This window comes from Marmota monax, unplaced genomic scaffold (genome assembly GCF_021218885.2).
Source record: "Marmota monax isolate L192 unplaced genomic scaffold, Marmota_monax_Labrador192_F-V1.1 WCK01_AAM20220418_F8-fsc00024, whole genome shotgun sequence".
Classification (NCBI taxonomy): domain Eukaryota; kingdom Metazoa; phylum Chordata; class Mammalia; order Rodentia; family Sciuridae; genus Marmota; species Marmota monax.
The window spans coordinates 25,024,456-25,037,379 of NW_026695224.1; the positions used below are offsets into that span (position 1 = coordinate 25,024,456).

Sequence of the window (12,924 nt, forward strand, 5' to 3'; positions counted from 1 at the left end):
AGCAAAAAGATAAATGAGAACAAAGCCACTACTAAAAACATTTTATTATCCCCAAATAAAGTATTAAGAGACTGCTGCTTATATTCAGTTCTCTCTCCTTCCAGGTTCACTTACCCTATATCTCAAAAAATAATGCTATTTCCCTCATAGCATCAATAATGCTGAAATAGTATAGAAAGATACTATTACAATAGCTATGATCAGAAAACACCCAATGTTCAACAAAAGAATATCTGTGTACATGATATTCTGTCAGCTTGTGAAAAAAAATGTTACTAAAGATCTATGCATACAAATTTATTAATAGAACAGAAATAGTCAAACAATTTGTACCTATGTAAAAATATACAGAAAAAGATTCACAGTGAGGTAAATATTACATTGCACCCTCCCTGCTTTTCGGGTCTTGTTTTTTTTTTTGTGACAGTGCTGGGAATTCAAACCCAGGCAATGCAAGCCATACCAGGCAAGCACTCTACCACTGAGCTAAGCCCTCTACCCATCTCCACTTAGATTACTGATAGATCTAAGTCCAGAATAATTACAATAGATGAACTTTCAGATTGCTCATACTTTATCCACCTCATCCCAAATTGAGGAACAGTTAAAAAATAATAATAATAATAATATACTCATTCTTAAACATACTTTGATTCTATGATCTAATTCATTGATTCTCAAATCAAAAGAATGACAATATCTGCTAGCCCCCTGTCCAGAACAAATATAATTTTTTCCAAATAATTATTATGCCAAAATAAAAATACTAAAGGAAATGACATTTGTTTTCAAACTAGCTTTTAATTACTCACCATTGACATCTGGTTTGATTTTCTCTTCCTTAAGATGCAAGTTGCTCAACTAAATGAAGAATATGGGGGAGGGGAAAGTGTCAGGAAAATCACTTAAAAGATTTTGAATCAACAGAGCCTCCCTCATGAAGGTGGGGAGAAAAAGCCACTCCCAAGACCTTCTCACTAGGTGTACTCATTGGGAAGGATTCAGCAGGCTGTTCTGCTGGGTTCATTTTACTTAATGTTTGAATAAGAATAAACAAAATTTCCCATAAATACAGTAATAGAAAAAAATAAAGGTTACACAGGAGTAAAATCAATAGTTTCCAATTACAATTTTTAAAGAATTTAATTTGTGAGTTTGCTTAATGCCCCGATTACAAAGATTTTCTCAGAGGAATATCATTAGAATTGTCATTCTCTCACATTCTTTTCTTCTTCTTCTTTTTCTTCTTCATTTTTGCAGGGAGAGTACTGGGGATTGATCCCAAGAATGCTTTACTACTGAGCTACATCCCCAGCCTTTTTTTTTTTTTTTTTTTTGATCTTTTTTATTTTGATACAGAGTCTCAGTAAGTTGCTGAGGCTAGCCTCAAACTTGCAATCCTTCTGCCTCAGTTTCCTGAGTTGTGGGATTATAGGCATACACACACTCTCATGTTCTACCCAACAAATCTAAAGAGAAATTAGAAGAGAACAGGAAGGACTACAAGGCAAAGCATCTGTGGATAAGACTATGCATGCTGCAGGATATGTTCTAGCCACAGCACTACAGCCACTGATAGCAGCCTCATATCAAAGCCTCATTGTACTGGGTGTCTGACATTTTAACTGGAACAGACTGAAGCACGGCGGCATACTGTATAATTGGAATACCCACTAGGCTGAAGTGGAATACAAAGACACCAGGCATAACACAGAAACATTTCAATGAAAGAATTACTAAGACTTTTATTAAAAAATTGCAAATTTAGCAAGATATGGCGGTATATACCTATAATCCCAGTTATTCAGGAGGCTGAGGCAGGAAGAGTACAAATTTAAAGCCAGTATAGGCCACTCAGTGAGACCCTAGTCTCAAAAATAAAGGGTTAAGGATGTAACTCAATGTTAGCACATGTGCCCTGGGTCCCCAGCACTGTAAAAACAAACAAACAAAAAAAAAAAAAAAACAGGGAAATTTAGGGATAACCTGGTAGGATTACCATCCCTAGTAGAATGTAAATACCTTAATGACAAAATATTTCAAAATTTGGATCTAGTACATAACAGGTACACTAATAAAATATTAAGTGGCATCTAAGATATCATTTAGTAAAAGATAAGAATATAAAAATCACTACAATGATACGGTTATTTCTTAAATCACAATCAAGTTCTTTATGTCCTGAGGTTCATTTCTGTCTTTTCCAAGGGACCAAGGGGAAAAGGAAGGAAGGTGGGGAGATAGAAATGAAAATAAAAACTTTGTTGAATAGGTATTTAGATGACAATGGAAGAGGCTCACTTCTAATCCTTAACTATGAAGGAAAACAAACTAACAGACAATAACAATGGAATCACCAGCACAGTACATGATATGTAGTAGGTGCCCAATATTTTTCAGTCTGCTAAAGCACTACCTACATTCTACCAGCTTAAGTCTGGTACTCAACTTTTCAGAGAGACAGGCAGATACACAGATTGGCAGTATTTACAAGAGAAAGGCTAGTAGTAGTCATTTCTAGGGTGATAACTATTACCTAACTAAATGGCAGGGCTGAGGTATAAACAAGTTGACGAAGTATAAGTGAGTCAGAAATATCCATTACTATAAAGCATTTTAATTCAATCATAAAAGGACATTCAATGATAGAAGAATCATTCTTTGTTGATATATTGTTCAAATTGAAGTTAACAGGGTAAAATGTGTAGAAAAAGTTGCCACTTCAAATGTAAAGGACACCAACAGATGTCTTTTATTACAATGTATTAGAATTCTGATACACACTGCAGATTCCTACAGAATGGAGAAAGACTACTCAGCCCTGGGTAGGCTCTAAGGGTCTTGAAGCCTAAATAGACCTGCTGTAATGGCAGCAAACTGAATGCTAGCACTTAGGTTGAAAGCACGATTAGTTCAGATACCCTTCTTTGCTCTATTTATTTGGACCAAAATCATTTTGAAACCCAGGAACTAGTCAAAAGGCAAAACAAACCACCCACCTTTTCCAAATTGCCCAAAGCCCTACTTTTATTTATTTTCAGAGGACACAACATCTTTGTTTGTATGTGGTGCTGAGGATCGAACCCGGGCCGCACGCATGCCAGGCGAGCGTGCTACTGCTTGAGCCACAACCCCAGCCCCATCCCTACTTTTATAATAGCCACTTTTTTTTTCACTGCCTTTAATATTTTAGTTTTTAAGATATCTGACTAATTGGACATTATATAGTTACACTTCATTTTATTCAAAAGTACTTTAGAAACAATTCTTGAGGCATAAGAAGAGACATTTAAGTAGTACATGACCTGTATTGAACAGGGGTTACCTTGGGCAAAATTGTGAAGTAGAAGACTTAGAAAGCCTTAGCAGGTTTTGAAACCCTTCACCCTCTAAATTGACAAAGAGGGGCTGGGGATGTGGCTCAAGCGGTAGCGCGCTCGCCTGGCATGCGTGTGGCCCGGGTTCGATCCTCAGCACCACATACAAACAAAGTTGTGTCCGCCGAAAACTATTAAAAAATTTTCTCTTTCAATAAATAAATAAATAGATTAACAAAGAGATCTCCAATGGAACAAAGAGGAGAAATTGTAAATAGAATCTAATATTCTCTTATCTACAGTGAGTATGAAATGAAGCTTGATGGATATTTAAAAATACAGGTGTTCTCTTACTCTTACTCTCCCTCTCTCTCTTACTTTACACCTCTCTTCCTCTCCCCCTCTCTCCCTCCCTCCCTCTCCCTCTCCCTCTCCTCTCTCTCTCTCTCTCTCTCCCCCCCCTTCTCTTCTGCAACTGGCTACTATGGTCCTGCTAATGAAATCTTGGACAGGTAAACGGTTGTTTTGGCTTGTTGAGTGTACGGAGCTTTTCCACCGTTCCTTACATTGGTGCTGAAACCCAGGATGGGGATCCCCGTCACTCAAGGTGGAATCCCATTCCCAAACTCTGAGTGCAACAGTTCCTGTAGTAGTCCACTCCTCTGATCACCTGCCTGACATCCACCACCAGCCTGCAGATTGTTGTAGGGCATGTTCATGGACTTCTCCTTGGAGGAAATCCATGCCTTTAGTGCATGGATATGGGGCCTCCTGGCCCTTCTCCAAACAACTGACCACCCTCCCTCCCTCCCTCCCTCTAAATGACACCCCTACTCAGCAGGAAGTAGCCAGATCGAGGAGGACGCCCCCAAACCAAAGCAAAAAAGGGAGGAATGTTGGTAAAGATGGCGCCCGGAGCGCTTCTCTTCCAGGAGCTGAGATCTATGACACACTGAATGGCGAGTAAACCATCACCTCCAATCCCTGTGAAAGGCTAGAACTTTGAATGGTGCACCTCCAATCCCTGAAGTGGCGTGAACTCTCGGCCAATGAAGAAGTAACAGCCCACTCACCTTGCTCCTCCTCATCCTGTGTTAAGCCCATAAATATCAACACCCTGTTCGTGCTCACTCTCTTACTCTCCCTCTCTCTTACTTTACCTCTCTTCCTCTCCCCCTCTCTTCCTCTCTCTCTCCCTCTCTTCTCTCTCTCTCTCTCAACCCCCTTCTCTTCTGCGACTGGCCACTATGGTCCTGCTAATAAAATCTCAAACAGGTAAAAAAAAAATAAAATAAATAAAAATTTAAAAATAAAATACAGGTGGAATAATTAATGTTGCTCTGTATGCGTTGCAGTCACATGCATGCAACTCCTGGGAGCAGCCTCAGTGGGAGTTCCAAAAGACAGAGGAGGGTAACAGGCATCTTATTTGTTCAGCTTTTGAATACTGTGACTTATTATAATTGACCTGTTTTTTTTGCATGGTTAAATATCAAATCTTACCCATGATTCAACTAACTGATCTATACAATATGGACAAAAAAACAGATTCCTTCAAAAAAAATTCTGTGAGCCAGGCACAGTGGAACACACCTGTAATCCCAGCAGCTCGGGAGACTAAGACAGGAGGATCACAAGTTCAGCAATTGCGAGGCACTAAGCAAATCGATGAGACCCTATCTCTAAATAAAATACAAAATAGGCCTGGGAATATGGCTCAGTGGCCAAGTACCCCTGAATTCAATTCCCAGTACCAAAAAACAAAACAACAACAAAAAAGCCCACCTATGTGAATTATAGATAACAACAATAATAGCCATCACTCATATCAGGCATGTCCATAATTCAATGAGGTAGATACTATGATTATTCTCAATTTACAGATGAAGAAACTAAGGCACAGAGAGGTTAAGCAACTTGCCCAAGGTCATATAACTAGTTAGTTATGGAACCAGAATACAAATCAAAGTCCACCAAAGGTATTAATCCCTATATAAAAGTGATTCTCAGAGCTGAGGTTATGGGTCAGTTGGTAGAGCACTTGCCTAGCATGTGCTGAGGCACTGTGTTTGATCCTCAGCACCACATAAATAAATAAACAATATAAAGGTCCATTGACAACTAAAAAATATTTTAAGAAATAGTGCTTCTCATAGATAATCTGATAATCTAAAAAATACTAATTTTAAACAGGGTACAAAGGTGCATACTTGTAATCCCAGCTACCTGAGAAGCTGAGGCATTAGGAACTCAAATTCAAAGCCAAACTGAGTAACTTAACAACACCCTGTCTCAAAATAAAAAGGGCTGGGGATATATCTCAGTGGTACAGCATTCCTGGGTTCAATCGCCAGAACCAAAAAAGAAAAAAAATCTTAAATTTAACATAATGGTGCAGCTGCTTTGGAAAACATTCTGGCAGTTCTTTAAAAGCTAAACACAGAGTTACCATATAATCTTGAAATTCTACTTCTAGATTTATTTTTTTATTTATATATGACAGCGGAATGCATTACAATTCTTATTACACATATAGAGCACAATTTTTCATATCTCTGGTTGTATACAAAGTATATTCACACCAATTTGTGTCTTCATACATGTACTCTGGATAATAATAATCAATCACATTCCACCATCATTTCTAACCCCATGCCCCCTCCCTTCCCCTCCAATCCCTCTGCCCTATCCAGAGTTCGTCTATCCCTCCCAAGTTCCCTCTCCCTACCCCACTATGAATCAGCCTCTTTATATCAAAGAAAACATTCAGCATTTGGTTTTTTGGGATTGGCTAACTTCACTTAGCATTATCTTCTCTAACTCCATCCATTTACCTGCAAATGCCATGATTTTATTCTCTTTTATTGCTGAGTAATATTCCATTGTGTATGTATGCCACATTTTTTTAATCCATTCATCTATTGAAGGGCATCTAGGTTGGTTCCACAGTTTAGCTATTGTGAATTGTGCTGCTATAAATATTGGTGTGGCTGTGTCCCTGTAGTATGCTGTTTTTAGGTCCTTTGGGTTTAGACCGAGAAGGGCAATAGCTGGGTCAAATGGTGGTTCCATTCCCAATTTTCCAAGAAATCTCCATACTGCTTTCCATATTGGCTGCACCAATGGCTAGGGAGGCTGAGGCAGGAGGATCACAAGTTGAAAGCCAGCCTCAGCATTGAGGCACTAAACAACTCAGTGAGATCTTGTCTCTAAATAAAATACAAAATAGGGCTGGGGATATGGCTCAGTGGTTGAGTGCCCCTGAGTTCAATCCCCACTATCAAAAAAAAAAAGAAAGTTGAAGAAAGGGAATATGGAAAGAAAGGGATCCAACACAACAGAAGGAGGAAGGAATCCCTAGAATGAGGTTGAAAGCAAATCTCTTCCTTTCTCCTCCATCTCTTAAAATGAATTATGTTCCAAACATAGGGGTGTCTAATCCAATTAAATCAGAGTAAAGGCCTGGAAGAGATCGAATTGACAGAATGCTTGATGTACCTATCTGAACAACCTGGGATCAACTTAAGTGGCAGAGAGTTTGGGTTTGAAATGGTAATAATACAAAAAACATAAAGCCAAAAATACAGCAATTAAAAATTCCAAGAAAAATAAGTTTTACAGAAATGTGAAAGTATAGCCAAGCAGAGGTGGAGCATGCCTGTAATCCAAGCTACTTGCTTGGAGGTGGAAGGTTGAATCAGGATGATCAATATTTGAGGCCAGCCTTGGCAACTGGGCAAGACCTATTTAAAAATAAAAATAGCTGGGTGAGGTGGCACACGTATGTAATCCCAGTGGCTTGGAGGCTGATGCAGGAAGATCCCAAGTTCAAAGCCAGCCTCAGCAATGGCGAGGCACTAAGCAATTCAGTGAGACCCTGTCTCTAAATTTAAAAAAATACAAAATAGGGCTGGGGATATGGCTCAGTGATTGAATGCCCCTGAGTTCAATCTCCAGTATCAAAAACAAAGTAATTTATTTTTAAAAAATGTGTGTGTATATATAGAGAGAGAGGGAGGGCGGGGCTAGGGATGCAGCTTAGTGATAGAGAGCCCTTGGATTCAATCCCTAGTTTAAAAAAAAAAAAAAAAAAAAAAGGAAGGGCTGGGGGTTGTGGCTCAGCAGTAGAACGCTCCTCTAGCACATGTGAGGCCCTGGGTTAGATCCTCAGCCCCACATAAAAATAAATAAATAAAATAAAGGTATTGTGTCCAACTACTTCTAAATACGTATTTTATATAAAAAAGGAAAAGTATTCATTAGTTAATAATATAAACATAAGACTACTGAACTAAAGTTACAATATTAAAATGAAAAATGGGGTGTGGGGGGGCCAGGGTTGTGGCTCAGTGGTAGAGCGCTTGTCTAGCATGCTGAGGCACTGGGTTCAATCCCTGGCATCACATTAAAATAAACAAAATTAAGATATTGTGTCAATCTACAACTAAAAAAAGAAAAAAGGGGTGTGGAAAGGCATGCATATGTGATGGGGGAAGAAGATGGAGGGGAAAAGAGTCTAAATATCTAAAACTGATAACTCAATAAGTAGCAAAATAATCATATTGTTTAGGAAACACAGTGGTAAAACTATCAATGAGTTTCAAGGAAAATGTATTTGCCTCTGGGGAAGAAAATATTGGTAGAAACCACTGTTTTTGAAACTATTTCTGTGCATGCATTCATAACTTTATCAGTTATAAAAAAATAAATAAATAAAAAGTCAAAACAAGCCGTGGGCCAAAATAAACCTTTTCTCTTTATAAGTTAAAAAGACAAACAAATAAAACACAAAGAAACAAGGTCCTTGCTCTGGAGGAATTATCAGAAACAAACATTAACAGAAGTAGGTGCAAAGCACTGCCAGAACTTAGAATGTTCAGGAGGGAGAAATTAATCATACACAGTAATGTTTAACTTTCATTTTGTTTACTATGTATCAGGTTCAGAAAAAAGAACAAAGTTAAGCAGATTAGGAGATTGACTGCCAAAACCACCGTGTCATCATTTATCACCTAGCAAGCTGGAGGAGGTACACAAACAGGAGTAGGACATGGCTCCAGAACCCGAGCAGCTCAGAACTTGAAGGTGGAGATTGACACCTAAAACGGTGATTACAACCCAGGATCAGGAGTGCAATCTAGGACAGACCCTGATCCCAAGAAGACAGGCAGGTGGCTGGGCGCCTGGGCCCCGGAGCAACCACCTGCGACTACGTGACGCTGGAGGAGAGCGGGTAGACAAAGCCAGCTCAGGGTCAGGCTCCACTCATCTTCTCCCCGCACCCCCTCACCCCCACCTACCTAGTGTCCTTTCCCAGCGACCAAGATTCCGGCCAGAACTCATCCCCCCGACACCCGACCCTTTCTTTCACGGCTGAAGCCAACTCACCGACTCAGCCGCCGCTTCCTGCTCGTCCACCGCCAGGGCCCACGAGTCGGTGGCCATGGTCCCCAGCGCGGGCGGGACGCAGCCGCTGGAAGGCGCGCCGGCGGGCGCGGCGCAATCGCGAGCTCCGGGGGGTCGCAGCAGCCCGGGCCCAGCCCCTCCGAGGGGGAAGTCATTCGCTGCCCCGCTGGGCACCGGAAGCGACGCGCCGCACTGACGTCGAGCCGGCGCCTGCCGGCCGCCTTCGCCCCTTCGGGCAGTGGCTTCAATTGCCCCCAGATGCCCACCCAGAACTTCAGTGCTGTGCACCGTCCCCGGCCCAACAGAGGTAGCCCTGCTCGGGTCAGCTGCCCCTCCAGCCAAAGAACAAGATCACATTCCCGCCCAGCACTGCAGCAGGGAAAGGTTGATGCAGACTGAGTATATCGAAACGAAAACAGTCCAAATGCATAAAAGCAGTTTCACTTTTCAGGCTGCTCATTTTAAATGACCAGGTGCTGTCAATAGGCTTTGTGAGATTTACCGGTATCCTAGCGAGCTCGCCAGATTTGAAACACACTGCATTTGCCCCCACCCCTCCACTGAATCACGAGAGTGGGCACTGAAGGCCTACAGCCACCACCCTGACAAGCGCAGCGGACTCTAAGAGCAGAGATGCACCGGACACCAGCCGTCCGTTATAGAAACAATCTGCATACATACATTTCCTGCCGCTTCTTTAAAAAGTTCTGCTCGCCATTAGAGATTTAGAAGATAGGAACTTTCAAACTAAGTTTTTTATGTCTTCTTTCAAAGTTGGCTTTGAATAGAACCTATTTTCCTATCAATTTGACTCCAAATATTTCCGGAGTAGCGAGTGATGTAACCTACCCCCAGAGGTATTAGAGCCGCTGTATAACAAAATATTCCCGTAGGTTAAAACGTTGCCCCACAGACAATGTGACAACACCACTTACAGGAATTTAGCATTGAAAATATTTAAGGAAAGTGATAGGGAAAAGTGTTGTAGGTAGAGGGTCAGAGACAGGAAAGAGCAATGGGGTTTTGGGAACTTAACAGATAAACTATTCTGTCAGTTCTGCCAGGAAGTTAATGATCAAACATAGGAACTTTTGACATTAGCTGTGCCTGGGTTAGAAGCCAACCTCTCGGACAGAAGGGTTGTGTAATTGGGATTATTTTATTTTGGGGGACAAAAATTTTGTGTGTGTACCAGGGGTTAACCCAGGTTTCCTTATGTTTATAGCCTCACTAAGTTGCTGAGGCTGGCTTCAAACCTACGATCCTCCTGTCTCAGCTTCCCAAACCACTTGAATTACAGCCATGCAGCACCATGCCCAGTTTGGGGGACATTTTTTTGAAAGGAGGAAATACCTTAGGTTTTTAGAAGAGGTAAAATAAGGATTGAGACATTTGTTTTCCCCAACTGAAATCTAATAGGCTTCTCCATTTTTTCCTAGAAAGAAGTTAGGCATTTTCCTGCAACCTGAAAAAAAAAATGAATTCTAACTTCTCTCATTTGCCACTATTCCACTTCTACAAGTTAACCTCAGGTAATGGTGGGTAGGTAAGGTTGTGCACAAAAGAAAAAGGCAAACAACCTGGGAGCCATGACCTTTATCTCATCAAGGGAGAAGCCACCCAAGGAAAATTCAGAGAAATTATGTTAAATTTTTAACAGGGTTGAAGAAGGAATTCCCCACACACACACAAAAAAAAAGTTTAATAAAAGTTAAAAATCAGATTACCTGAGGTACAGGTATATAACAGGTTCCACTTGTGCAACAACAACAACAACAACAAAAAACCCTCAACTCACGTATATGCTTTGTATACAAAATGGAAAATGCATAAGGTACACACAAAATTGAAGCTCCTCTCTGGGGTGAGGGGTGTTAAGATAGGGTGGGAGACTTCTTTTTGGCACTTCATCCTCTGAAATTATTTTCATTGCTTTTCCTTTTACAATTCTATCTCAAAAAGGAAAAGGAATAACAATTACCCAGATTCCCACCACAAGGCTGAAGAAATAAAACAGTCTGGGTGTGGTAGCTCACCTGTAATCCTAGCAACTTGGGATGCTGAGGCAGGAGGATCACAAATTCAAAGACAGTTTCAGCAATTTAGCAGGGCCCTAAACAATTTCAATTTTTATCAAAATATGAGATAAAAATGGGCTGTGGATGTGACTTAGTGGTTAAGTCCCCTTGCATTCAATCCAAAACAATAAAAATAAAACAATCAAGAGGGTCTCTGTGGCCTAGACTTGTAATCCCAGCAAATGGGCAGCTGAAGCAGAATTGTGAGTTTAAGCCCAGCCTTGGCAATTTTGCAAGACCTTGTCTCAAAATAAAAATTAAAAAAAAAAAAAAATTAAAAGGGATGGGGATTATCTCAGTGGTAATGTGCCCCTGGGTTCTTTCCCCAGTATCAAGAAAAGAATTTTTTTTTCATTAAAAAAAGAAAGGTGGTTATTGGGGATGTCACTCAGTATAGAGAGTTTGCCTAGCACGTGCTAGGCCCTAGGTTTAATCACCAGCATTGAAAAACAAAACAAATGAATAAAAAACTTCAACTGAAGTCCCCCTCCATACCCATATCAAGACAACAGCTATTCTGGAATTGACACTTGTTCTTCCTGTATACACTTTTAGCATGTATTACTTTTTCTATTAAAACAAACAAAAAGGGCTGGAGTTGTGGCTCAGTCATAGAGTACTCGCCTCACACATGCGAGGCCCTGGGTTCAATCCTCAACACCACATAAAAATAAATTTTAAAAAATCTATATAAAAATATATATTAAAAAAATAACACCCCCCCCCAAAAAAAAACACTAAAAGCCAGGTATGGTGGCCAACACCTATAATCCCAGCGACTCAGGAGGTTGAGGTTGGAAGATAGCAAGTTCAAAGCCAGCTTCAGCAATTTAACAGGACTTAAGCAACTCAGGGAGACCCTGCTTCAAAAGAAAAAATAAAAAGGGCTGAGGTTGTAGCTCAGTGGTATAGACTTTCCTAGTTCACCCCCAACATATATATGAGCATGGCGAGACTCCTGCCAAGGAAGAACCTGATTTCCAAAGTGGAGTGTGGAGAGAGGTTTTAAGGGAATAAGAACACCTGGATTTGCGTCTGCTCCCACGTGGTCTTGGGCAGCCTTACTTTCCTCTAAAATCATAGGTATATAACACACGGCAAAGGAATCTACCAGATCACAAAGCAAAGGCCTTGAGGTCTAGTGCCTGGCTTATGATGAAGCCTGAATAAATTCTATTATGCCCCTGCCCCCAGAGGTAGGGGCAAGGAAGACGCTGAAATGCGGGAAAACAGGGACTGTTTCTACCCTCCCATATACTCACACGACTCACAGCCAGGGCGAGTGAAAACCTCCCCCGGCCTCGGCCACAGCTGGCAGCCCAAGCCATCACGGCTCAGCATGGCGGTTACACTCCCCCAACTGCCACTCATTGCCCAGGATAAGCCTCAGCCTCATTGGCGGAGGCCTGGAAGCCAGCCGCCCAGCCAATCCCCTGACAGAATGGGACAGGCCTGTCTGGTGCAAGACCAGGGACTTTGGGGGAGCGAGGGGGGAACGACGGGCAAAGACCAGCACTAGCGTCCGGCAGAGGACGTGTTTTTGATATCCAGCTTTGTCATTTGTCGCTGAATGTCTGTCTCTGTGACCTGGAACTCCATGAGAGTAGGGCAGTGTCTGCCTTTTTTAAAATGTTGATCCTTAGGGACTAACACATGGTAGTTACTTATTTGAGGAATTAATGGTTGAGGAATACACATCCCTTCAGGTCCATCAAACTTTCTAAAGCTTTGCTTCTGGGGCTGGTTGTGAGGATCAAAAGCTTAGATCAGTACCTGATGTATACTAAGTACTCAACAATTGTTAGTATGATTACTCTTAGTGCCTTGTTGTGAAGTGGGGAATTAATCAAGCAATTTATTTTTACTGGCTTAGGAGCTTTACATATTTGTATAGGATGCTATTTTACTTTAAAAACTATATTCTTCTGCACTGTCTGTAGCCAAGTTATGAACAGTACAATTTTCCTCCGTGTATTTGGATATACAGATGATGTATGTAATAAAGAAGTGATTAAAGAGACAAAAGTTTGTATTCTGACTTTGCGACTTAATGTTCAATATGGAGTTGGACAAATTCATTTGCTCATTGCTCATCTGTAAAAAAGGGATGCCAACACCTACTA

At 41.0% G+C, this 12,924-nt stretch overlaps 1 protein-coding gene across 3 annotated transcripts in view; it reads right to left on the minus strand.

Annotated features, from left to right (window-relative positions):
- Positions 1-12,924, minus strand: part of LOC124086498 (ATP-dependent RNA helicase DDX19B) — a 30,569-nt gene that overhangs the window by 15,953 nt on the left and 1,692 nt on the right. The window contains exons 1-2 of one of the 3 annotated variants that reach the window (XM_046434773.2): positions 8,706-9,633; positions 813-861 (exon numbers count right to left, since the gene is read on the minus strand). In XM_046434773.2, the coding sequence (XP_046290729.1) occupies positions 813-861; positions 8,706-8,762 (106 nt within the window). In that variant the 5' untranslated portion in view covers positions 8,763-9,633. Of the gene's footprint in view, positions 1-812; positions 862-8,705; positions 9,634-12,924 lie in introns of those variants that run through there. The other 2 variants (XM_046434774.2, XM_058576041.1) reach the window with 2 other exon arrangements.